General features: G+C 36.6%; 1 protein-coding gene across 1 annotated transcript in view; it reads left to right on the forward strand.

Annotated features, from left to right (window-relative positions):
- TARS1 (threonyl-tRNA synthetase 1) overlaps positions 1–27,209 on the forward strand; it is a 34,830-nt gene that overhangs the window by 6,678 nt on the left and 943 nt on the right. The window contains exons 3-18 of the mRNA XM_036736442.1: positions 4,298–4,488; positions 7,018–7,141; positions 9,051–9,172; positions 10,328–10,445; positions 11,077–11,141; positions 11,329–11,407; positions 12,555–12,701; positions 14,980–15,078; positions 15,562–15,728; positions 17,316–17,478; positions 17,580–17,717; positions 18,041–18,118; positions 21,285–21,385; positions 21,834–21,938; positions 23,234–23,306; positions 26,580–26,694. Coding sequence (XP_036592337.1) covers positions 4,298–4,488; positions 7,018–7,141; positions 9,051–9,172; positions 10,328–10,445; positions 11,077–11,141; positions 11,329–11,407; positions 12,555–12,701; positions 14,980–15,078; positions 15,562–15,728; positions 17,316–17,478; positions 17,580–17,717; positions 18,041–18,118; positions 21,285–21,385; positions 21,834–21,938; positions 23,234–23,306; positions 26,580–26,694 — 1,885 coding nt within the window. The remainder of the gene's footprint in view (positions 1–4,297; positions 4,489–7,017; positions 7,142–9,050; positions 9,173–10,327; positions 10,446–11,076; positions 11,142–11,328; positions 11,408–12,554; positions 12,702–14,979; positions 15,079–15,561; positions 15,729–17,315; positions 17,479–17,579; positions 17,718–18,040; positions 18,119–21,284; positions 21,386–21,833; positions 21,939–23,233; positions 23,307–26,579; positions 26,695–27,209) is intronic.

The raw sequence follows: 27,209 nt of genomic DNA on the forward strand, positions 1-27,209 counted from the left end.
AATGAGAATATCAGTATGGAGGTAATTTAGTTTTTCTAGGAGTGTATCTTTTCATTTGATTAGACACAAACTTCATATTTTAAATAGTACTAAGAGTTAAATTAATGTTTATAGATACCTTAAGGCCATGTAATTCTCAGACACTCTGTTTTGCCACCATCGTGGAAGCCATACAAGGCTTTGAAGACTTGCTTGTATTTTTATCTACTTCTTGAGATCTTATGGCCAAAGAATTAAAACCTACTGATTCTGAGCCTCCCTGTGCTTAATAAGGCTGGTCTTCAGACCCTAGACACATTGTTATTGGGCCTGTGCTTATCCCATTTGGTAGGGCCTGTGCTTACCTGTCCGGCATAACCCTCAAGAACCAACTGAGTATGTGTAAGTATCAGTGGGCATATTTGAATAATTCTTAATATAGCTAAAGCCATTTGGAAATAGAAACTTAGGGGAGATTGTAACAATTCTCTAATCACCCAGTTGTTGCATGCTGAAAGTATATATTTTTTTAGATAAATGGTAGCATGTAAATAATTGTAATTTAAGTCAAGTCAGTAGTTTTTGTGTTAACCGCTGCCTCATTATAGTTTCTTTGTTTGAATTGTGACACATGTTCAGAACAGTAGTGAATTTGATGAAAGTCACAATGAAATTGGTGAAAGTTTCTTAAGCCTTTTTTTTCTTCGTGAGCTTTTCTTTGTGGATGTTTTATCCAGAATATATTTGTGCAGAGTCCTAGGAGAAAGAGGAGGAATTCTTGGACAGAAGAACTTGAGGTAGATATGAAAGTGTTGGGGGACCTAAGATCACCAACTCTGGAGTCGGAGGAGCTGAGTTCACATCTTTTACTGAAAATTGCTCCCCTTTTGACTGTAGACAGATAACTTGAAGTTCAGAGCCTCAGTTCCTCATCTATAAAATAAGGACTCTGGGCTCTGAAGTTCCTTCCAGTTCCACATCTATGTTCCTAGAAGGTTGGAAATACAAGGTAAGAGGTCAGCAAGAAGAGGAAAAGGAAGTATGTTGTGGCTGTCAAGACACTAGCAAGGTAAACATTGGGCTTCACCAGCAGTTTTCCACAGCCATTCTTCAAGTAAGCTACTAGCAGGAATGACAAAGGAGTTGAGAATTTGCTTTCAGCAAGAAGGGCTCGCAAGAAGTTTGCACTGACTTGCACTGAATATGCAGTGTTATATTTCTGCCATTGCCAAGTAATTATTATGATAGAAAACCACAAATCAATATTATCTTTATTGTATTGTATTTTTATTTTTTTAAACATTTCCCAGTTACATTTTAATCTCATTGGCCTTCTGGCCATGAGTTTGACATCTCTGCCCTTGAGGGTAGCTACACTGGAAGCCATAAGAAGAATAGCCATAGAGACCTCCAAAAGCTCATAGGAGGAAAATATAAGAAGCACATGGCCTCAGATGTCCGTATAAGAAGGTAGAAGGTAATGATAAAAAGCCAGCTGAGTTACAGATTCTGATACAGGGAGGCAAATTTGACTTCATAATGTGGAATGAGACCCATATCTCTGGTATTGTTCTGTAACTGAAAGAGGAAGAGATGTTCTACGTACAAAAGATATTTATAGCACATCTTTTCATGGTTGCCCAGGGTTAGAAACTAATGGTGTCCTTTATGAATATGGCTAAATAAATTATGATCTGTGAATGTAATGGAATATTATTGTTCCATAAGCATGATGAAATAACCAATTTCGGAGGAATCTGAGAGGACCTTATGGAAGGATGCAGAGTAAAGTGAGCAGAACTAGGAGAACGGTCTTTAAAATTATGACAGTATAGAGAAAGAAAAACAACTTTAAAAGTCTGTATAGATTGATAGTGATAAACCTCAAGTCAAAAAGAATGATGCACATCACTTCCTAACAGAGAAGTGATGAATTTAAAATGCAGAAAGAGATACAGATGTTCATCTGAAACCAGTGTGAGAATTTGTTTTGCTGTAATATGCATTTATAGGCTTTATATTATCATTGGGTTGTTTTTTTGTTTTGTTTTTGCTCAGTGGCAGAGTAGTGTGAGGATTGGATAAATCAAAGGGGGGAAAAAAGTAGTTGGAAAAGAATTATAATTAGCAACGTCATTAAAGACACCACGTTTTGAGAAACTGTGCACCAAAAACAAGCTCACCCAATACTTTAATATTATTATTGTCATAATTTTAAATATCTATGCATGCTAGATTATGTTATCTTATGTTTAAGTTTTTTATATGTTAATAAAATTGTAATTAAAAAAATAATCAAACTATCCTCTGTGGGTAGTTGAATTACTTCAGATGCTCCTCCCAGCTTTGTTTTCTTTGTCATTTCATCATCTTCATATGATCCATGAGGGACTGATAATAGACTCCAAACAAGGTGGCTCTGATATTGATGGAAAGAAGTTGTTTGTTGTGGCTTCAGATCTTTTTTTGTCTTCAGATTTCATGTGAATATCATAATAGATACAGTTTCTTTCTTCTGGTAATGCATCCACAACAGTGATTTCATATTGAATGCACATGGAGCTATAAATATTTGTAAACCATCCAAAATTGTTACAGTCACTATAGAGATAGAAGGAAATTTTTTAGTGCAATGATTTTTTCCACTAGCTACCAGTACTGAGTGCCATTGTACTTATTGGTCTCTGGGTTGCTGTGACCAAAGAACACATCCTGGAGTGGTCCAATTACTAATGATGAACTTTTTCTGTTTATAAAATTATTATTGATATTTTAATTTTTTAATACTATGGATTACAAATACTCCTCTCCTCCCCCTCTCTCCAGCCATCTATCTCATGTAACAAAGGAGAAAAAAAGAGATGTTTTCATCAAAGTTAACCAACATAGTTGATGAATCTTTTCATATAAGTAGAATATGATTCACCCTTGGAAAGCAGACGGCTGATGTCAAAACTTCTGGTCCTTTCCAGCCTGGCATGGACTGCCAAGACTTGTGTCCAGGGCTGGGGAGGTGATCCTGGTTTTCCCCCTACCTGTTTAACTGCTCCTGCTCAACCTCCTTTTCAAGATCTTCCTCTATAATCTTTCTCTTGCTCATCTCATCAGCCCCCATAGATTCAGTGATCACTTCTGTATTGATGATTCTGAAATCTGCTTATCCATCCCTAACCTCTCAGTTGACCTGCAGTCTAGCATCTCCATCTGCCTGTTGGACATCTTGAACTGGTTATCCCGTAGATGTGCTAAACTCAGCATTTTTTAAAACTGAACTCATTATCTTTCTCCAAAAAATCTTTCCCCTCTTCCTAATTAGCTTCCCCCTCCGAGCCTTGTGATCTAGGTCTTATCCTTAACTCCTTACTTTGACCACACCACTACTGCCCTCCCCCACCAAATCCAGTTGGTTGCTAAGGCTTGTCGTTTTCTACCACTACCCTGGTACAGGCCCCATCACCTCATACGTTATGCAGTAGCCTGCTGGTGTGTCTGCCTACCTCATGTCTTTCTTCACTGTAGTTCATCCTCCGTTTATGAAAGTGATCTTCCTAAAGCCCAGGTCTGACTGTCACCATCCCTATACTTCAGTGGTTCCCCATCAACTCTAGGGTTGAATATAAAATTCTCTCTTTTAAATGCCATTACCTTCCCCACCCCCATTCCTTATACACACTTTTCCACTCTATCTTCTGCCTGTACATTTTCACTTGCTATGTCCCATTCCTGGAATACTCTCCTTCCTCATTTCTGCCTCCTGGCTTCCTTCATCTCCTAGCTAAAATCCCACCTTCAGCAGGAAACCTTTCTTGATCCCACTTAATGCTAGTGCCTTCCCTCTTGATTATTTCTGGTTTTTCTTATGTATAGTTTCTACCTAGTTGTTTGCATGTTGCCTCCACCATTAGATTGTGAGCTCCTTAAGATCAAGGACTATCTTTTGTCTTTCTTAGCACAGTACCTGGCATATTAGGTGCTTAATAAATGCCTGACCTGGTCATCAGACCTCATGTAGAACATTATGTTCAGTTGTATGAATGAATGAATGATGAGCATTTATTAATTATCTTAGGGCTAAAAGATTTCAAAGAAACAATCTAATCCATCTCAAACTCCCCTCCCTTTCAGATAAGACCATTTTGAAATGTTGCTTGATGACAGTGGGGCCTGTTTTTAACACTTTGCACCAACACAGCTGCTACATTTTCATACAAGGCAGTTTACATCAAAACAAAGTAAAACTTAAACTAAGGGTGATGGTTTATCTAAAGAAAGGCATGCTTACCCTTCCTTTGTTTTCCTCATCTTATTTGTCTTGCAGTTGAATCCTTGGCCAGAATATATCAACAAACGTCTTGAGATGTATAATAAACTTAAAGCAGAACATGATGCCATTATGTTAGAGAAAGCTTCAAAAGATAGTCGGCCGATTAAAGTCACCTTACCTGATGGTAAACAAGTTGATGCTGAATCCTGGAAGACTACTCCATACCAAGTGGCTTGTGGAATTAGGTATACAACACATTTTGTATTTTTGTATGCTTTTATGCTCAAATTAAGTTGCCTCATATAACTTTATATTTTCTTTACTCGTTGGAGTTAAAAAATCTATAGCTTATTGTAGTTTTGTGGATATAAGAGAAAATTTACTTTCAAAAAAGAAATTTCTGTTTAGCCCCTTTAAAAGATATTTTTGTTTACTTAATCTAATTTTGACCAGAAACAAGTGTCACATATTCAAGGAGACTTATCTGTCATCTTGTTTAGTGTCGAAAGAACCATTGTTGGAAGTAGAAAGGAACACCCAGGTATTTACAAGTAAGATATTCTTATATCTTTAAAGATTTGGCCACACTTATGCTTCAGTAGATCCATTAGGTTTGGAAGTGGGTGTTTCAGGTACCTGTAAATCATAATGTTTATAATAGTTATAAGACTATATTGGAACACTGCAAAAAAGTGCAGGGATAGGGGGAACAGGAGAAAGCTGATAGATAAAGCAATTTCTCTTACAAAGGTGCAGAATTTTGTAATTAGAAAGCACCCACTCATCTAATATAGTCAGTTCTGCTATATAATACTTGTTTTGAAAACATGAAATTGTTCCAACAGAATTTCTATATTAGGGAACAATTTGAGCATAATGCAGATTTCATGTTTGCCTATGTGATTTTATCTGAGAAACACTAGGTAAATGCAGAAAATTTCACCCAGCTGATCCAGCCTTGTAGGAATACACAAAATGCACACACTTCAAACATCTTCCAACTACCTCAGTTCACCATGTGAGTTGTCTTACTCAGTTGTGTTTTGCTCTTCTTTTGTATCTGTAAACTTTTCTATACGAGAAAACTCCAAGCATGTCTGAACATCATAGTTTGAAAACACCAAGCAGTGCATGCATGCAAAAGGAAAACTTCTAAGTATTAAGGAGAAGCTTGAAATAATAAAGTGTTTTGAAAGAAAAAAGAAGATAATGATGTCTTCTAAGCAGCAGGCATAAGGGAATCCACGTTGTGTCCTGTCAGAGACAGTGCTGTAACAATCAAAGGAACTTACATGGCTGGAAGTGTACCCTTTGTCCCATTTTTCACATAAGTTCTGTGATGTTTATTGAGCAATTTTGCATAGCACTGTGATTTTAAGAATGCATGTGACATAGGAGAACTGACTGTACACTACATCCTTGTTTTACAAGTTGGAAATTCAGGTTCAAAAAGACCTACCTAAGCCACAGAGCAAATTAGTGACAAGGGCCAGAACTCTATAGTTCAGGTCTCTTGTTTCCTACTCCACTTCTATTCTTGGGAAACCCTGCTGGCTTCCTTAGTATTTTGATGTTCAGGATTAAAGAAGAGTTAAATGTCTCTCTGAGAGACCTGATTGAATCCAAATTGAAGTGATTAATATAAATCTTTATATTTGGTTGGTGATCTGAAGAGAAGTTGTTTCTTAACATTTCATAAAAACCAAATGAGGCTTTCCTTGTTGCGCTTCCAATCTCCTAATTGCGTGATACTCTGTGAAAAACCACTACACTAGAAGTGACAGGATCTGGTGTGACTGTGGAAACACAAGACATTTTTGAGGGAGAATAAATGACACTCGTAAGATTGAAAAGCTGAGTATCATAATTTCTCATATAGGGAAGGTATGAAATAAACAGAGGCACAACACTGATGATCTTGTCAGGAATGCCTTGTTGAATCCTCCTTTCTTCCTATCAAAGTTTTTTTGGTCTTCCAGGACCAAGTTCTCCCTTCCAGGCTGAAGTTGATCTTTTCGTTCTCTTAGTTTTTTAGAATAGTTAGCAACACTTCGTATTTGCATTGAGATAAGATAAATAGTTCCTCACTTTCCTGCCTATAGTCCAAGGTTATACATGCTTAATGAAAAAAGAGTCTTTGAATTATATGTCTATAGCACTTTGAATTTGACCCTTAATCACCTGCTGCTATGTTACCATTTTTGCGGGGTGGGGGCCCCCGGGGCAGGGGGGTGCAGCGGAGGGCAGTAATCATCTTGAAATGTTATCATTTGTATTGTGTTTTAAATTTTCCTATTTCTTCTGAGCTCTTCAGCTACATTGTAAGCTCTTAAGGATGCTGTATTTTCCTGCAGTGCCTTGCAAATAGGGCTTAATGAACTGGTATTGATCTGATTGACAAAAAAAAAACTTTAAAATAAGGTCACTTATGACTAGTCAATGCTCTGAAACTGTAGAAACTTGAAACTTTGAAACTGCCTTATACACAGAAAAAATAGTAGCTTTCAAATATTCTTTATTAGTGTAATGAAATACTTTATTACATCCAAACCTTGATGACACTAATGAAGCATCTTTTTACGTTGTATAATTATGAACACAGGCCGGGCCAGAGTTCGTACAGGTTTTATAAGCTTTGTTTCACCTAATAGAGAAAATAATGGACCTGTCTCATTGCCTTAACACTTCCATCAAAAACCAAATGTTGAACTAAAAAAAAAAAATTGTTCCACAGTTTGACATTTCTCATGAATTATCATCATTATTATTTTTAGTCAAGGCCTAGCTGATAACACAGTAATCGCCAAAGTAAATCAAGTCGTTTGGGATCTAGACCGCCCTCTGGAGGAAGACTGTACCTTGGAGCTTCTTAAGTTTGAGGATGAAGAAGCTCAAGCAGTAAGTTTTTAGTTAAGTTACGTTGTTGTTTTTCAATATTAACATTTGTGTTTACTCTTTTTCCCCACTCATTTTTAAATTCTTGCCCAAGCAAAGTATTACGAATGAGTAGCTAAATCTCATAAAACTGATTTCAAAATCTTGTATACTGAATTTTAACACTAAAACCTGACCTTACTTTCAAGTTTGTGTTTGTCTTCTTGGATTGGGGCGGGGGAGGAGGGGAAACAATATGTAAATATGTATGTGCTTTCGTTAAAAAAAAGTCTAGATGTGGCATTAAATGAATTCTTTTTCATTATCACAAAACTTGTGGTGGGAGGTAGGGTGGAGCTAGATTTTTCTTTTAATCTAATCACAAATTGGTGCAAAGTGAAGTAAGCAGAGCCAGGAAAACAATCTAGCCAGGAAAACAATGGCTACATAATGGGTGAAACTGAATATTGAAAAATTATAAAGAACAAGCTTGGCCCCAGAGAAGAGATATGAGAAGATACTCCCTCTGTTTCTTTGCAGATGATAGGGTCCAAAGGAACATTGCATATAACATCAAATTTTTTTCATTGTGTGGATAGGTTTTACTGAATTTTTTTTCACTTCCCTTCCCTTTGGAAAAGATAAAACAGAACTTTGTTATTAAAGATGGCTCTCTGGGACACTGGGAAGATTGGGGCATACAGGCAAAAATCCATGAAATGTAAGGAGGTCAATAAAAATCTGTTTTAAAGTGGCCTTTTCACAGTCCTCCATAGAGGCTATACCAAATGTTCTAGAGAAATATTCTTTTTTGAATTTTATGATGTCATAGATTCCAGTGCAATACTGGCTGTCCATCTGTTATCGCTTGCTCAAAGGTAATATGCTGAAACCTACTTAAAACCACAACATAGTTTATGGTTGCCTTGGTTGAACTATAGTTTTGATTTTATGGACTGTATAGTTTTTAAGCTCAGAATTCTAGGTAGGCTAATAAAGTAGCAAGGTAAAATCACTTATGTGAAGGTCTTCTCCTTGTATTTCTCTTTTGATGATATATATCTGTCTATCTAAGATAAAATACCTTGATAATGGGTCCATAAAATTGCATAGTTTGTAGTATGTTATGTTACACTTTGAAACTTTAAAAGTTAGGAATAAAATGTGTCTCTAAAAAGCCAATGAATGTGATGGAATTCTTCTGTGCCGTAAGAAATGTCGAAGGTAATGGGTTCAGAAGAACCTGAGAAGATTTATATGAACTGATTAAAAGTAAAGTGAGCAGAACCAGGAGAGCATTCTACACAGTAATAGGAATATTATTAAGATAATAAACTATGGAAAAACTTAGTAACTCTGATCAATGCAGTAATCCACCACAACTCCAAAGGACTAATTATGTAAAATGCTATCTATCTCCAGATAGAGAACTGATGGACTCAGAATGCAGATTGAACCATATTTTTTTCCTGTCTTAATTTTTTTTTTTTTGCTTTTTTTTCCCCCCAGAAAGTGGCTAATGCCAAAATATGTTTTATGTGACTTCATATGTGTAACAGATAGCATGTTTCTTATCTTATCCATGGCTGGGGGAGTGGTAGAAGAAGGGAGAGAATTTGGAATTGAAAATAAAAATAAAATTAAGAAATAAAAAGCCAATAAGCAATTATAATTTTTAATAAATTGCATATTTTTAAATGTACTAGGGAAGCTTGTTACTTACATACTTTATACTGAATCCTCTATAAATGAAAGATCCTCTCAGATTGCCCTTTTGCTTAAATATCTTTATGTATTTTGGTTAGTCTAAAACAAATTAACTACTATATTTTTAAATGACAGTCTTAGTGCCCAGTTTTTTTCTTTGTTTTATAGAATGTATTGTAATGTACCCCTGAGATTTATACTGCCATATTTATCTTTCATTTTTCAGGTATACTGGCACTCAAGTGCTCACATAATGGGTGAAGCCATGGAGAGAGTCTATGGTGGATGCTTGTGCTATGGTCCACCAATAGAAAATGGCTTTTATTATGACATGTACCTTGAGAATGGGTAAGTTCAATTAAGTTCTGATTATGTAAGTCCATAAATGTAAAGGCTTCATATCATGAGACATAATTAAGTGATAAGGCAGATTTTTTGCCCCCTGAGTTTGGCTTAGAGGATAAGTTTGGTTATTCTTGAGTTAACGCTTATTATATTTTCACAATAAATAACTTAAACCTTATCCTCTGCATGCAAAGCAGTGCTGGCTCTAAGGCTTTTTCATTCTTAGATCTCAGAAGCCATAGGGACCTTAGCTTTGGGAGAGCAGAGAATAATAACTCACAGGTATCAGCAGTACTTTAAAGTTGGCAAAGTGCTTTCCTCACAATGGCAGTGAAAACATCACTCAGTTTTACAAATAAGGAAACTGAGGTTCATAGAGTTCAAATGAGTTCTCTATATTCCTGCCCAAAAGTGACAATTAGCATTCAAACCCACCTTTTCTGATTTAAAGTTCAGAAGCATACGTTACTTCCTCTGACGCTGTTCTCTTCTTTCCACTGAGTGGCTTTTCTCATTTCCTGGCTAAGGCTCATACTATCTCCAAAGTACGAATTGTGTCTGATGTGAAACATAAAACTCGTGCTGAAAAGTGGCAAAATCTCCTAAGTACTATATGTGTATCTGTGTATAGTGTGTATGTGCATTCATATATAGTGTTAACATACACCATGTATACACAAACATATATGTATGTGTAGGTCAGCTAGGTTGTACAATGGATAGAACCTAGAGTCAGGAGAAGCTGTGTACAAATGGGGCCTCAGATACTTCCTGGCTGTGTGACCCTGGACAAGTCACTTAACCCTGTTTGCCTCAGTTTCCTCTCATCTGTAAAAGGAGCTAGAGAAAGAAATAAGAAACCACTCCACTGTCCTTGCCAAGAAAACCCCAAATGGGGTCACGAAGAGTCAGATACCACTGAAACGCCTGAAAAACAATAATGTGTCTGCATATGTGTATACCTACACAGTACACACACGTGTGTATATATGCTTCTGTGTGTTTATGTGTATATGTACATATGCATGTTTACATATTAGTGTTAATTTTCCTGATGAAAGAAAAAAATTTTGATTTTAAAATATTGTCATATCTTTGTACTCTTTTATTTTTTAAATGAAATGAGGACAAATTTATCTTTTTTCCTTTCACCTCCAGAGGCGTGTCTAGCAACGATTTCTCTGCTTTGGAGGCTTTATGTAAGAAAATCATTAAAGAGAAACAGCTATTTGAAAGACTGGAAGTTAAGAAAGAAACCTTGCTTGAAATGTTTAAGGTAAGTTGTACTTAGTGCAGGAAGACACAAGTCTGAAGGGGTTTTGCTGCTTAATTTTGTAACATTGCCTCCCATATTTATCTTCCTTTAGTGTTAGGAGTTGTCTACCTGATGTTTAGTGTGCTAAGTTGAAGATTGCTGAGGAAACTTCTTCACTCTTTTAATAATGTTAACTTTTGTACATGAAGCATTTCTGTACTGAAAGTGTTTATGGGTTATTCATGCATTACAATATTCAATTTTAGAAATCTTTATTAATATAATAGTTGCTTAATAAGTGTTTATTGAACTTAAGTGAATTAAGTGCTTAGTATTGCAAGAGGAGATAAAAAATAAAAATGAGATAGACCCTGCCTTCAGGAAACTTACATTCTGTTCTGTAGAAAGGGAGAAGCAAGTCTATGGCAAAACAGTACAAGTTGATTTAAGGAAGGAGAGAGCACTGCCAACCTGGGGGGAACAGGAGAGGCTTTAAGGAGTAGCTCACCTGTGATCTAAACTCTGAAGGGAGATAGAGAGATGAGAAGGGAAAGCATTCCAGGCATGGGGACAGTTTGTAGAAGTTATTTGTCCTACAGAACTGAAAATTTAGATGACAATTATGCTACTTTCTAATTTTCTGTCTTTTTAGTACAATAAATTCAAGTGTCGAATTTTGAATGAAAAAGTGAATACTCCAACTACTACAGTCTATAGGTGAGATATTATAATATCTTGTAATTATAGCACAATAAGAATTTATAGCACATTTGGCAATGCTTTTTTTTCTTACTGTGTATATAAGTTTTAGAAATTCAAAAAGGGGCACAATTTATAGTTAATTCACTGTGGTGAAAGTCCATCCATTTAAAAGTTTAGTGTAAATTGCTTTCATTTCTTTTAGGTGTGGTCCCTTAATAGATCTATGCAGAGGGCCTCATGTAAGACATACTGGCAAAATTAAGACTTTGAAAATTCACAAGGTAAGTATATATAACTTCAAAATGCCTATTTAAAAGTATTTTTTATCTAGAAGGCATTCCTAATCATAGGTTTGAATATTTTTGGGACCCTTGTTTTGGTTTCTCTTACTATCTTCCCTCTTTTATGTTTAATTCATTTTTATTTATATCTGTATGCTTTTTGTTGATTCTCTTTTGTGTTTCATGCTTTTCTCTTAGGACAGCTTTATTTCTACCTAATATTCATTTGAAACTCTTTTCTAGCATTTTCCCCTTATCCCAAATGATCTCAAAGAAATATTTAGAAATTCTCAGAGAATTCTTGAAACAGATTTTTTTCTCAGTTTGCTTTTACTCAAATATTAAAGAAACATTTACAGTTTCTTTTTTGTAACTTTAAAGCCTTATGAAAAGTTAGCTGTTGTGTTTATACAATAGATAAAAGACAGCACCCTCTTAGAGAGGAGGCATGTCACAATACCAAATATTCTAAAAGTTGATATGATTTCATGACTGCAAAAAAAAATTGATTTATTTACCATGCTAGTGTGTAATCTGACTTAAGCATGGCTAATTTAATGCCTATCCAAATTCTCTTTTGAAAGAAATTAATTCCACTAACAATATACCATTTAAATACCATGTGGACTAAATGATGTAAGAAAATGAGATTTGAATTATATCAAAGTTAGAAGTATATTAAAGCCAGGTATTTTACCTCTAATTTAACTTAATGGTTACATGTTAGGTAAACTTACAGTAATAACATTCATCGTGTAAGCAGCTTTATGTAAGAAGATCATTAAAGAAAAACAGTTATTTGAAAGACTTTCTAAACAAAAGCTTCTTTTTGTAGATGGATGAGAGCTGGGTACTAGGTACTGTGGGAGGAAAGCAGTGGTTACAATGAAGCTGAATGAGTGCCCTACTTCTTCTGTTAAATGTTCTCACCTGGTTTTGTTAGAACAAAGATGATTGGAATTACTTGTTAGACAGGTGACCAGTAATAACCCTTTGATAGCTATTTCCTGGTCAGTGAAATGAGTAGTGGTGGTCATGAGAGTTTATAATGGTTGTAGTGAATCTAAGGTGTTGACAAATAGGAAGGCCATTTCAATTCAGCCATCATTTGTTAAGTGACTATTGTGTCATTAATGCTTGTTTACAGAATTCATCTACATATTGGGAAGGCAAAGCTGATATGGAAACTCTTCAAAGAGTTTATGGCATTTCATTCCCAGACCCCAAAATGTTGAAAGAGTGGGAGAAATTCCAAGAGGAAGCAAAAAATAGAGATCACAGAAAGATTGGCCGGGTAAGTTAAATGATCTAATGTGATATGTTGATAATTAATGAAATGCCTTAATGAGATATATTCCTGAAGTATTTCATTTTCACCTGGGATGATATCAAATTTCGTGTCTTTTTCACTATCAACCCTAACATGAATCAATGTTAATAAATGTGTGCTTTCTGCAGAAACCATGGCTGGTATATGCTCAAAAATTTTATTACATTTTGACTGTTGATTCCTGTGATACAGTCCTATAAACCTACTCTTAAAGAATATTTGTACCATAAAGGAATGTTTAGAATAGGATGCTTTCTCCCATATATCTAATAAAAAAATTCTCTTTGATAAGATTCTCATAGCTAAGGAGTGTGCCAGTCCAGTGAAGCTGTGCTGATAATCCAGTAGAACTAAAATAATAAATGATGGAGAAAGGATGGCTCCTCTCCCCTTTGTTTTATCGTATACACAAGTAGTTGTCTTAGTGGCTGAGTAACGCACCAATGATATGTACCCTAAGCTATTTCAGCGAGAGAGATTAAAATAGGACCCCAGATCTGCTCTTCTTTGGCACCATAAGGATTCCTGGGTGAGTCCTTGGTCTTAGAGCGCTCTAGACAAATGGGCTCAGGCTTCCATCCTAACACAGAAATGCTGCAGCATTTCCTTTGGGATGAGGCTCATCATATGCCCATCGAAGCCCTCATTAGACATGTAGGACAAAAAGAGAAGGAGACAAGAAATGCTGGGGGCCCTTTCCTAAACTCGTATTAACCCACTGATATGATTAAATGTGGTTACATTTCTTAATGGTTAAATGAGCTGGAAAACAGTGAGTCTGTGTTACTGTAGAAAGAATTGTTGGCAGATACTTAAAAGTGAGAAGGAGTTGGATATAGTGAATGGTGTCCTAGTGATGGTGACAGGAAGGTCTGGAGCTAGCTGTCTGGCCATGAACAAGTCATTGAACTTCTTTGAGCCTTAGACAGCTGTCTGAAATTTAAGTTATAAATGGAATGCATTTTGTCACAATAAAAGGCCTTCAAGTCCTCATGAGGTCATAAATCTTTGATGTGTTACTCTGAAAATACTGTTTATGCTCTGAGCTGGGATACCCAACTGGTCAGTCAAGAAACTTGACCAGTTGGATCACAGGGCAGGAGCTGCTGCCACATCACCTTGCCTGGCAGAAATTCCCACTGCCTGCAGTTCAGCCCACAGCCATGACCTCCTTCCTGTGGCTCTGGGGAATTTAAAATTGGGAGCCATGGGCTCTGGAAGATGAACGTTGAAGACAGCCACCTTGCTTCTTATTGTTGTTTATGAGTGGCCACCCCCTTCTCCTGAGTAAGGACTGACTCGTTAGCTCTTCCTATCCCTTGAGTACCAGCACTGTCTTAAGGGGAATAAAAACCAATTCTGTCTCATGAAAAGGTTAGGAGCCCCTATTTTGGGCAGTAGAGGAGGGGAGAGAGAGCAGAAGAGATCTTGTCTGCATTTTCTGATTGTTAAAAAACAACTGAAAAAAACAATGAATATGCTGTGAGAGAATTCAGTTGCAGCCCAAGAAGTTTTTAGCCTTCAGCTGAAATTTTGACATGCTTCTATGCTTAAGGAAGGTCATTATTATGGAATAGTACAAAATTCTAAATATGCACCAGAATTTTGCTGCTTGGCTGCTGACCTGGACTTCACCATTATCTCCAGAAACTCACCTTTTGAAAAATCATATCAACTCTGAAACCCATACCTCTACTCTGTCTGATTGAAGAGAGTGGAAGGTGCACATGAGAGTTCTCCTAAATCCTCTGTTTAACGAAGGGCTCAGGGCAGATAGATGGATGTATCCCTCTCCCCCCCCCCCCCCCACTACAGGACTTCATCATGCTGCAAGCCAGATGCCCTCCAGCACCACCAACCACCCCTCTGCTTTTTAGCGTATTTTATGTGTTGTCATCCTGCATTACATTTTGAGCCCCTTGAGGGCAGGGAGTCTTTCCCTTCCTTTTGTATCTCCAGCTAAGCACAGAACCTAGTGCCTTATCAGATAATATGCAGGATTTGGGAAGATGCTGCCTCTGGCCCTATTTTTACCACCATGGATAAGTCTGTCTTCTCATCTGTGTTTGAGATAGTAATATAGTAAAAATGATAATTACTTATAAAATAGTAACTTGTATAGTTGTTGTGATGATCAAATGAGATAATTTATTTTCAGTACTTTGCAAATTTTAAAGTGTTAATAAACATTGATGAAGATGATGATTATATACTTAGGTCATTCACCTTCTCTTTTACCTAGGATCAGGAACTCTATTTCTTCCATGAACTCAGTCCTGGAAGTTGCTTTTTCCTGCCAAAAGGAGCCTACATCTATAATACACTTATTGAATTCATTAGGGTAAATCATATTCTTCCATTGTATTGTTTACTGCCAAACTGCCTTCCTAGGGCTTTTCAAATATACAGTATAAATTGACTTAATTTAAGGACTGTTAGGAAAAAAGAGTAATTTTGATTTTGGGGGGGAGGGGAGAAGTAAAAAAACCAACTTAAATGTGAGTATGTTCTTACATGCTATAAATAGTTTTTTGGTGTTTTCTGATATTAATATAGGTTGATAACCATAATATTGAAATATATACTGCATATGCATGTATAAGTAAAGTCACTAAAATTGATATATGACCTCGAGACATTTATCTGGTCTTGTCTGTTTTGTTGGCACACTTGCTTAACCATATCTCAGTGAGATCTTTCTTCAGAGTTCTCTTAGTTTGTTGTTTACTTTGCTTAGTTTAGTTTTTTTTTTTTTAAATGTAATTTTTTTCTAGCCCATTATTTTTAAACTCTTGGTTTTATTTTTGGGTGTTTGCTTTTTCAGAGTATATATAGGAAAAGGGGGTTCCAGGAGATTGTTACCCCAAATATCTATAATAGCAAACTCTGGATGACTTCAGGACACTGGCAGCACTACAGTGAAAACATGTTCTCCTTTGAAGTTGAGAAGGAGATATTTGCTCTCAAGCCCATGAACTGCCCAGGACACTGGTATATAGCTTGCTTTGAGTTTCTAGTAAAATGTTATCAAATGTTATAATTAAACTGAATTTGTTTTCTCTTTCTGGAAAGATTTTCTGTTTATGATATACTACATATTCTGGAAAATTTGGTTAAGTGTAATGTTACGATAATGTCTTTTTATGACTTGGATGCAAGGATCTGGAGGTATCCACTTCCATGAGGGGTATGTGAAAACTTCCCTAGATATTCGATAGATACTTGAGTATATATACTCACATTAAAGTGGTATTCCTTTTTTCCCCCACATCTGCTGTGGAGGAAGGACTGCTCGACGTGGGGATGGGGAGAGCTGTGGGTCCAGGAAATTCAAGTTCAGCCTTTTGTCCAGGCTGTTCTTTTCTCAGTTCTACAAGCATGTATTAAGTGCCTGTTATGTACAAGGCATTGTGCTGGAACAAAGTATATGAAGACAAGAATTACCTTCCAGATAGCTCGCCAAACAGGAAATTAAGTTACAAAATGAGCTATTTCACGGAATCAGGTAGGGTTTGTGGCATCTCATCTTCCTAGGGTTCTTCAAGATATTTGCAGGTCTTCCAAACTAAAAAAAAGTGGTTTTCTTTTTTGTTTTTTTTTTTTAAATTTTAAGTTCCAAATTATTTTCCTCCCTCCAGGTCCTCCATGTAATGAGAAGGCAGGCAGTATAATTGTTGTACATGTAACATCATGCAAAACATGCTAAAGAACTATTGAAGCTCTCGGGGGTAGTAGGGAGGGGTCATCCTCCAGCTGGTTCCACAGTGGCAAGTGCTCTCTATGGAGCTGCTGGGCTATTGAAACTTTAGAAGAAAAGATCAAGATAAAGTCTGAGTGCATTCATAATCAGTGATCCAATAGGATTGGCTTCCTAGCAGTATAGATTGAGATCTGGGTGGGATCTCAGAGACCATTTAGGCAGCATCCTCATTTTTTAGGTGAGGAAGCTGAGGACTAGGAAAATAGATAGCTTTGCCCAGGGTTGATGGGTAGTGACAGAGGCTTGACTTACTCTTGGGTCCTCTCACTGCAGAGCCAGCAGCTTTTTAAGTGGGCTATCTTGTCTTCCCAGATTTCTGCAAAGAGATTACTCACTGTTGTCTAGAGCTAATGTTTCATAGTGTATTCTCTGCAGTTTTATTTCTGTGAGGCTTTAAAATTGCTTCATAATAGTCTATAATAAGCTCAGTAACTCAAAGTTTGAGAGATGTTACTTCTACTCTGAAATAGGAAGACTTTAGAAGTCTGTTGAACTGTAATCAGCTCTTCTCAAAGCATGGTCTAGGGATTGCTGGAGAACCAAGACCCCTTCAAGGGGGACCATGAAATCAAGACTAATTTCATAATAATCCTAAGATATTTTTTCTAATGTGGTAAATATGGATAGATATAACCTCATAAGGAAAAGCTTGGGGTGGGGGGGGGGAGTTCCTCAATATTTAGGTGTTAAAGGGGTCCTAAAACCAAAAAGTTTGAGAACCACTGTTGTAATGTAACATTTTGCCAATGACATTGAAGTAGTTGGCTGTTTGCAGACTTGAATATCAATAGATTTTAATGCTTTCCCTATATTTCCAGTCTTCTCTTTGATCACCGGCCCAGATCTTGGAGGGAGTTACCCCTGCGAGTAGCTGACTTTGGGGTACTTCATCGAAATGAGCTGTCAGGAGCTCTCACGGGGCTCACAAGAGTACGGCGATTCCAGCAGGATGATGCTCACATATTCTGTACCATGGAGCAGGTACTAACTAGGCTATATGAAATCAAATTTGAAATGCCAGAACTTCAATAAAAACAAGTAAACAATTCATTTTTCAACTGTTTTTCCTAAACAAAACAAAGATTGAAGAGGAGATAAAGAATTGTTTGGACTTCTTGCGAACAGTGTATGATGTGTTTGGATTTTCCTTTAAATTAAACCTTTCAACTCGCCCAGAAAAGTTCCTTGGAGATATTGAAGTATGGGATCAAGCTGAAAAGGTATTTTCATTTTATTGGAAAGTTATTGGGATTGCATTGAATCTGAACAGTATTTAAGAAGTCCAAGCCTTTGGTGAGGATATTGATGTCATCATTGTTGATAATCCACACAATGCAGAGAATTAAGCTGTTTTCTGTCTTGATTAATTGTTGTTGTTTTTTTTTTGTGTTTTTTTTTTAAGAAAAGATGATTTTTAAAATGATTGAGTTATATTTACTGGGACTTATAGTATACAAATGGATAGAAAATAGTATCTTTAGTTTGAAACTAGAATGAAGGCAGTTATACACATTTCTGTTTTAATCTGTTTTGTTATCTTTAGCAACTTGAGAGGAGCCTTAATGAATTTGGTGAGAAGTGGGTATTAAACCCTGGGGACGGAGCATTCTATGGACCAAAGGTTAGTACCCAAATATGTTAATATGTGTAGATATAAGGGAGGAATAATTGAAATTCTCAGAAAATCTTGGCGTTTCTCTGATGAAATAACATTCTTGATGATTTTATTCAATCAAAGCTGCTTATTTCCCTTTCACACTCCCCATAATACAAGATTAGCAAAAGGCAGCATAATCTTCCTCCTGTCACTTTTGATGTATTTTTATTTTATACCACTAAAACTTTTTGTTTCAATTCTTCATGGTAGAATATTTCTGAAATATATTACATACAGAGAAACAGCAAATAGTATGTCATCAGCTCGATATACGAGAGTAGAAGGATGTGGGCTTTTCATACAGGAAGAGTAAGGGACAACCAATAGATAGTGTCTCTCTCTTCTGCCTCTAGGACCAAATTTAAATTCTTGTTTAGCTTTTAAAGCTCTTCACAACCTGGCCCCACCCTGCTTCTAGCTTCATTGGACGTTACTTTCCTTCTGCCACAATCTGTGTTCTTAACTGTTTCTTTAAATTCACATTTTCTCAGTTTTTGACAAATAAAAAGTTTTTTTTTCCTTCCTCTTTTAACCATCCAACTGGTCACACATGAACAAGTAATCACTCTACACCCTTTACTTTGTGATTTAAGCCCTTATTTTTTTTTCACGGTTCATTTTCTGTTTCACAACAAAATTTGTTTTAGCTTATCTGAAAACTGTTTGCTTTACATACATATTTTAGCAATTTTTATTAAACCAAAATTATTTTCCCTCCTTTTGGGTGCCAACGTATTCATCTATTAAAGAGGCAATATCATCCATCGTTTACCAGTTGATTTGATACATATTTTTTATGTAAAAGTAATTTTTATGACTCCATGTTAAAGAGCAGTATCTTGCATAGCATATTTGGGGAGGGAAGCTACTGGTAGTTGGGATCAGGAAAGGAAATACACCTTCATGTAGAAGGTGATGCTTGAGCTGTGTCTTGAAGGCATTGTATAAGGTTGAGGTGAGGAGAAAGTGCATCTCAAGCAAAGGGGGTAGGGGGTAGCAAAGGTGTGGAGATGGGAGATGAGTGTCACTTGACGAACATGGGTGAGGCCAACTGGGCTACATTAAAAGTTACCAGAGGAAAGTAATGTCCAGTGGGAATGGAAAGATAGGTTGGGGTCAGGTTGTGAAGGGTTTTGAAAGCTAAACACCAAATCCAATGGTTTTTTCTCAGTCCTTTTTAGACTTTGTAGCATTTAACAGTTGGCCTCACTCACTCTGCCCTCCCTTCTGACACTTGGTTCTTCTGAATCTTCTAATTCTGGCTCCTGTGTCTTCCTTTCCTTTTCCTCTTATTTCTGTAATCCCACAAATGTAAGTGTTCTAGAGGGCCTGGCCTTCACTCTCTCTCCCTCTCCTCTCTCCTCTAAATCCTCACTCTTGTTTACTCCCATGGCTTCAAGTGTCTTTCCCTGATGTTTACTTCCAAGTCCATGTCTGTAGGCCTCATCTTTTCCCTATTTGCATTTTCAGCTACCTAATAAATATCTCTACCCAACTATCTATCTATATCTTGAATTTTAACATATCTAAAACAAACTTCTCATCTTTTCCTCCCCAAACTTGCTCTTCATAATTCACAGTTAAGTTAATGGGCCTCAGTGGTCTCTTACCCCAATGCCCTCATTTTACAGATGAGGAAACAGGCCGGAGAGATTAAATGACATGCCTCCAATTTCTGTTTCTTGTACACAGTAGGCCCTTCTTTAATGTTCACCCAATGAATGGCACTACTATGATTTTCTCAGCCATCTGTTCTCAAAATTTCATTTTTTTAATCCTCCTTTATCTTTCACATCTAAACAGCTGACAAATCTTGTTGATTCACATTTTCCCCCATGTCCCCGCACAAATTCGGATACTCATTCTCTCCTGTCTTAATTATTGTGATACCTCTTTGTTATTCCTTGCACAAAAAATTTCCTCTCCTGACACTGGCATTTTCACAGGCTGTCCTCATGGACTGACCTTCACCTCTCATTCCTGACTTCCTTTATGTCCAAGCTAAAGTCTTAAATTCTGCAAGAAACCTTTCTTAATCTTAGTGCCTTCCTTCTGAAGGCATTTCCTGTTTGTTCTGTACACGTCCTGTTGGTATGTAATTTGTTTACACAGTCTCTCCCATTTAGTCCATGAGCTTTTGGACAGATGGAGCTATTTGCCTGTCTTTGTATCCCCACTGCTCAACACAGTACCTGGCATGTAGTAGGCACTTAATACGTGTAGGTCAGCTGACTGTTTGGTCACTGTCCTCCACTGGGACACCACCCTGACCAGGCACATTACTCTTGGATTAGTATTCCCAATGCCAATCACATCCCTCCTTGATTCTTGTGGGATAGACTCTGAACTCCTTAGCTAGGCCAGTGATGGGGACAGGTAAATTCAGTGCACTTTATACAGCTTTATCTTTCCCTATTCCTCCCACTGACTTTCTTTATGTTCCATCCTTCCGTGGACTATTCTAAAAGCATGTCCATCCTTGAAGTCCTTTTTCAGTTAGCACTTTACTCAATAAAACCTTCTCTGTTAGCCCTCTCTTCAGATTCCCTTCATTGTCCTCTGCAGCCCTACCCCAGCCATGCACACAGGCCAGAAATGATTTCTTCCTTTCCTGAATTCTCACAGCCCTTCATTTGTATCAGACGGGCAATGTAATGTGGTAGATGGAGTGATGGATTTCGAGTCAGGAAAATCTCTGTTCACATTCAGCCTCCAACACTTCTAACTACTGTGTGACCATGGCTGAGTCACTTTAAATTCTTGGAGTGTCAGTTTCCTCGGTAGTAATTCATGTAGGACTTACTCTACCAAGCTGTTAGGAAGCAGATGCGGTAATTTATGTAAATTGACTTGCACTTTTTAGATGTTAGCTAATACTATTTGTATTATCTTTCTTGCACTTAGATTTTAATTTATATGTTATTTGCATATCTAATCCTTCTTACAAAATCGTATATTCTTTGAGGGCAGGGATCTTATTAGTATGTTTTTCCTGTATCACCTAGCATAATGTTATATCTAATATACATTTAATTGTTACTCAAGTTTTGATTAAAGAGATTGGCAACAAAAACTCATTCTACCATTATTTACTGCTGTAGAGATTCACAGTGAATTTGATCTTTCTTAGATTGACATCGAGATTAAAGATGCTATTGGTCGATACCACCAGTGTGCAACAATTCAACTAGATTTTCAATTGCCAGTTAGATTTAATCTTACTTATGTAAGGTGAGTGTACATCTGCATCATTTCCCAGGTGAGTCTTTTATCTGAAAGGAATAATTAAAAGCTCTTCCAATAAAGTGCTTCTCTGAAGCTTTATCATATCATAGAGGTAACCTCTGCCTTTTGAAGGCTATATAAATGGAAATTACATGTCGGACCAGTCAAGCCAGGAGGACTTTGAGTAGGCCCCATTCTGGACTCTCTGTCTGTCGTGGATTTGCCCAGTTAATAAATTTGGAGTTTTACACAGTTGGTTTGGCCAAAAAGTGTGAAGCTTTTTAGACATAGCAACTCTAAGCAGCTGTCTCTGAAATTACAAAAGGGTTGTGATCTGTGCTAGCAGAGGGTGAACTCACATCAAGAAAATTACAGATCGTTAGAATATTGAAATATATTTAAGAGTAGATACTTACTATGGAATAAGCAAAAATATGTTTTTTTTCCTTTGCAGTCATGATGGTGATGATAAAAAAAGGCCAGTAATTATTCATAGAGCCGTTTTAGGATCTGTGGAAAGAATGATTGCTATCCTAACTGAAAACTATGGAGGCAAATGGTAAGGCAGAAGCATGTTCATTTAAAAATGTAATGCCTGCATTAATTGTCAGACTTGGTTAATGTGTTGATTGGTTTTGCTGAACTGTTGCATTTTTTTTCTCCTTTTTATTCTTTGTTAAAGGACAGCAATAAAAACTACGAATCTAAGCTGTTAGGAAGCACATATAAGATAATTTATGTAAATTAACTTGCACTTTTTAAATGTTAGCTAATACTATTTGTATTATCTTTCTTGCACTTAGTAGATTTTAATTTATATGTTATTTGTATATATATCTTATCCTTCTTACAAAATCATATGTTTTTCCTGTATCACCTAGCATAATGTTATATCTAATATACATTTAATTGTTACTCAGTTTTGATTAAAGAAGAGATAGGCAACAAAAACTCATTTTACCATTATTTACTACTGTAGAGATTCATGGTGAATTTGATCTTTCTTAGATTGACATTGAGATTAAAGATGCTATTGGTCGGTACCAATGATAAAAAAAGGCCAGTAATTATTCATAGAGCCATTTTAGGATCTGTGGAAAGAATGATTGCTATTCTAACTGAAAACTATGGAGGCGGTGTTTTGTTTTTGTCTTTGTGTTCCTGGCATAGGAACACAGACACAAAATTTATGCTGGTTTGTGGAACCTAGCATGGGGTTATGCACATATTAGGCATTTGATGAATGAGGAAGCATAGGCGAGGGGAAATGGTTGTATCTGGATAGGCATGCCAACTGGACCTGTGATTTCACTTGGTATAGGGAACTTCCTGGGGAAGAAACTGCCTCTACTAATGCAGGTTGGCACCTTCTTGCTAACTCAGGTTTCCTAGAGCACCCAGAGGTTACTTAACTTCCCGGTTGCTTGACTTCCCCAGGGCCACGTAGCAAGTATGTGTCAGAGACAGCGAGGTCTTACTGATTCCGTATGTCAGGTAACCTAAGGAATGTCTTTGTCTTTTGTGTTTGTCTGTAGGCTGGGAAGAGAGAATAATTTTAATTGAGTTTTTTATGATTTGTGATTTTTTAAAATATGTTATTTATTTCATTTCAGTTAAAATGTCAGTGAATGATAGTTTATTCCTAATTAGAGTTTTTGAAACTTTGCCATCATTATAAGTAGAATTCCTTTCAAATATTGATTGAGCATTGTAAAGAAGAGCTGTGGAAAGCTCAGCAGCCTTTAGAATTCCTATTTCTGTATTTCAGGGGAAGAAAATGAGACTAGATCTGAGGAGAATTTTATCATTATTACTAATAACTAATATGCCTAACATTTTCATTTTCTCCCACAGGCCTTTCTGGCTGTCTCCTCGGCAGGTAATGGTGGTACCAGTGGGACCAACATGTGATGAATATGCCCAAAAGGTAATCCATGAAGTTTGGGAGCATACATTCTACTGCTAATGTTCTCCTTTTTAGGCTTTTGCACACTATTTGTATATTTTCTCTCAGGTTGCCTATATCAAAGATAAATGTGATTCTCACAATCATGGTTTTCCTCTGGCAAATTACATTCATGTTTTAGCTTTGGGAAAGATAATTGCTGTGCGATCAGAAGAAAGATTTATAGTTGTAAATTTTTAAAGTGGCATTGTTGTTAACAAACTTAGATTGCAAATCTATTTTCCATACAAATGTCTTTGAACCTTTTGAAAACCTAGTAGGTAAAAGCATGTTCGACTAATGTCCATAGCAGGGAAAGCACTCTGCAAATTCATGTATCATCCAGCTGTTGTCCTTCAGTTGCAAATGACAAGTGTTAGTTTGGTTAGCTGATGCTTTGTCCCTTGAGGTGATTTCATCTGAAATTTTTGACTTATCCTGGCACCCTCATGAGGTGTGAGAATTTTGAAATTCATTTTAATTAGGAAATAACGATTGTTGGCCTGTGGTTTAAAACTATCTCTAGGTCAGTCTGTCCTTGTATATTCTGAATTGGAAAATCTTGGTTGACCCTGTGGGAAGCAAGTGTTACAGATTTGGATTCCTCTGTTTTTGCACCCATGTGTATAAGGCTTTTGTAAGCTGGATACTGTTGATGCAGTGTGTAACCAGATGTATTAACTTATGGGTATTACGAATCAGAATCTTGAGCCTGATTATTTTTGACTGGCATGGCATAAATAGATTAATTCCCATGTGAACTTGATCTTTGAAAAAGTCAGTATTTCTCATGCTTTGAAGTTCATGTTTATTTAAAATAAGAAAGATCACCTCACTGAAGCAATACTCATTGGAATTGTTAAATCATTTCTTGGATTAAGGTATTCAGGTTTTTTTTTTTTTTTTTACTTCTTGCAGACACAACCCTTACGTTGTCTCTATGCATTTTGTCTTCTCGATCATGTATTTTGCTCGTATGAAAATCATGTTTTCTTTTAATGGTACTGCCATTAGCTTTTCTTCTCCTAGATAGTCCTTCACTTATGTGTATTCACATTCTCACCTGTTTGGTTTTTTTTTTTCTTTTTTTTTTTCTTTTTTTTTTTTACCACAGTGGATCCAAGTTTTTCTTCTACCAGTTATTTCAGCTGTGCAGATCATTAATTCTGCTTTCACAATTCTTGTTCCTCTCTTACACCATTCAGGGAATATCCTGCCATAGTTCTGTGTTCTCTTGGGAAGCCACAGTGTCTTTTACTTCATCAAGTGTCTTGTCCTGCACTATTTGTTCATGGATGTCTAAACTCGTTTAGCTGATCTGGAGGCCATATTTCTTTCTATTATTATCTTTCCTGTTAGTTGATGTGCTTATATTTAAGGTCTTTACTTGCTTTTTCTTCCTCCTGAGGTCTTTGGTGATTTTGGTCTTTTCCCTAATATTTCTCGTTCACTGTCTGATACCTTCCTTTTTGATTGTGGCTTCCCTGGGGGTGGGGTTGGACCTCCAAGCCATCTCAGCCTGATCCCATCCTAGGCAATTCACATTTCACCAGCCTCATGCTCTGCCTTAAGTGATTTCTGAGGGACAGAACTGACCTCTGTTGGATGCTGGGCCCTTAGCTTCAGGTCTGCACTGACGGTGTGCCTCTGTTTTCTTGTAGAGGACTATTAAAGCATAGGGTGGAGCAAACTTTTTGCCTTGTAGTTTCCCGAGTTGCTGTGAAGGGTAGGAAGGGTAATGGATGAGTTCTGTTGTACAAGCTCCTGGCTTGGTTTGTAAAGCCCTGTGAGAACATGGCAGGTGGCAGGGGCCAGGCTGCTGAGTGAATGTGTTGGGGGTTCAGAATTTGCCCTCTCTGCTGTTAGTTCATCAGGTTTTTACCTCTTTACTGTACTTAGTGTCTTAGGCCATGGAGATAGCTGGACTGCTTTATCTCATGTGCCTAATTGTTATTTTGAAGAGAGGCAGTAAGAATCAGAAAATGCCCCATCCTCCATCTTGCTGGTCACATGACATGTTTCTGAAGCTTGGCTCGGTTGGATTTTTTCATTTCTAAATGTAGAAGACCTTGTGAGATGGCTGTATTTAAAGTGCTTCCTTAAAAGTGACAGTAGTGTTCACTTGTGTAGGTAGAAACATTTGTACTAGCCAAGTGCACTAATCTATTGCACAGTTAAGGAAAAAACTTCTAAGAAAACCTGGTTGATCTGCTGTTGAGAGATAAAGGTAATCTAGTGTGTATTTGAGCTGGTGTGTCAATGGCAAGGACATGGGGTGGCATTAAAAGAGCCCACTACAAAGAGTGTGCCAGCATGGTGATTTCTATTCTTCAGCACATTACCGTTTGCAAGCCTAAAAATTTCTTTAGAATTGTATTTGAAATTCATTGCACTAAACTTACCGTTGCCTATAGCAACAGCAGCTGTGTTCATTTAATGCCCATCTTGTTTTCAAAGGAAAAATTGTGTTTGTAATGAAAAGAACTGTTTATAAATATTTCTTTAAACATAGTAATTAGAATGTGTTCTTCAAGTTTGTTTAAATTACTCTCAGCAATCTATTTAATTAGATCCCTGCATATATATATATATATATATATATATATATATATATATATATATATATATATATATATATATATATATATATATATATGAGTATCAAGGAAATAATTGGATTGAGAGACAGCTTTGCCTGGTAATTTGCCGCTGGGCAAATTCTGTTAATTAGATGAAGTTCCTTCACCAGGTTTAAAATAGAATCTGTTACCATCTTTTGATTGTCCATGCTCAGCATTTTTGCTTTTTTGTAAAAAATAAACAAGAAGCATGTTCCCATAAAGAGGCAGCTATGAACACTTAGTTACTGCTGACTACTTTGGTTATTGGGAATCTTCATAATGTATTCAGTAGAGAAAACAGCCCTATAGAAAGGGTTAGAGCCGTTTTCTAGATGCCAAATGGAAGCTAGTACTAGCCTAGTCATAATCAATGATACAACTAGATATGTATTCCAAAAAATCTGCACTTTTTATCTCATAAAGTGACCAGTTAATATAGTGACTAATTTATAGAGCAAAATATCTTGAGTTATTATTCACATGATCTTTAAAGTATGTCCTTCAGACTCTGTTATTTTCCATATTGCCTTCTTGATGATTCAAGTTAAAGAGGCTAAGTGCCACTACTGGATTCTAAAGTCATTAATCAAAATACAGTTTGAATTAGTCTAAAAAGGTATCTTGTCTTGCCTAGGTACAACAACAGTTCCATGATGCTAAATTAATGACTGACGTTGATTTGGATCCGGGCTGTACATTGAACAAGAAGATCAGAAATGCGCAGCTGGCACAATATAACTTCATTCTAGGTAAAAAAATGAAAAATAATATTAAAGGCTGTTCCTAGTCCCTTCAAGAACTGGGCTGGGCTGAGGCTGAACACCAGAAGAGGGCTGGATAGGCTAATAGAAAACCTGGTACATTTTAAATCAGTGGGTTTGGGGAGCCTTATAGCTTTTACAAACCTGTAATTCACATAGCATAATGGGATATTTTGATGTATAGAAAAATGATATCTAAAAGTTTTTTTTATATTTTTTATATCCTTTCATCCCTCATATTTCTCAGTTAACACATTAACATAGGGTATTTCTGTTAGATTGTCTGCAGTGCTTGATAGGGCAAAACTTGGTGAGCAGTAGTTCACATTTACAAGTTACTTTAAGATGTATAAAATGCTTTTTTCAAAGTAACCTGCTAAGTTAGATAATGCATGCATTACCCTTTTTTATGTATGAGAGAACTGTGTTACAAGGGGAAATGACTTGTCCAGGGTCACATATTTAGTGATAGAGCCAGTAAAATGTATAGATTGAATGCAGGA

The sequence above is a fragment of the Trichosurus vulpecula genome, chromosome 1, assembly GCF_011100635.1.
Source record: "Trichosurus vulpecula isolate mTriVul1 chromosome 1, mTriVul1.pri, whole genome shotgun sequence".
Taxonomy (NCBI): Eukaryota; Metazoa; Chordata; class Mammalia; order Diprotodontia; family Phalangeridae; genus Trichosurus; species Trichosurus vulpecula.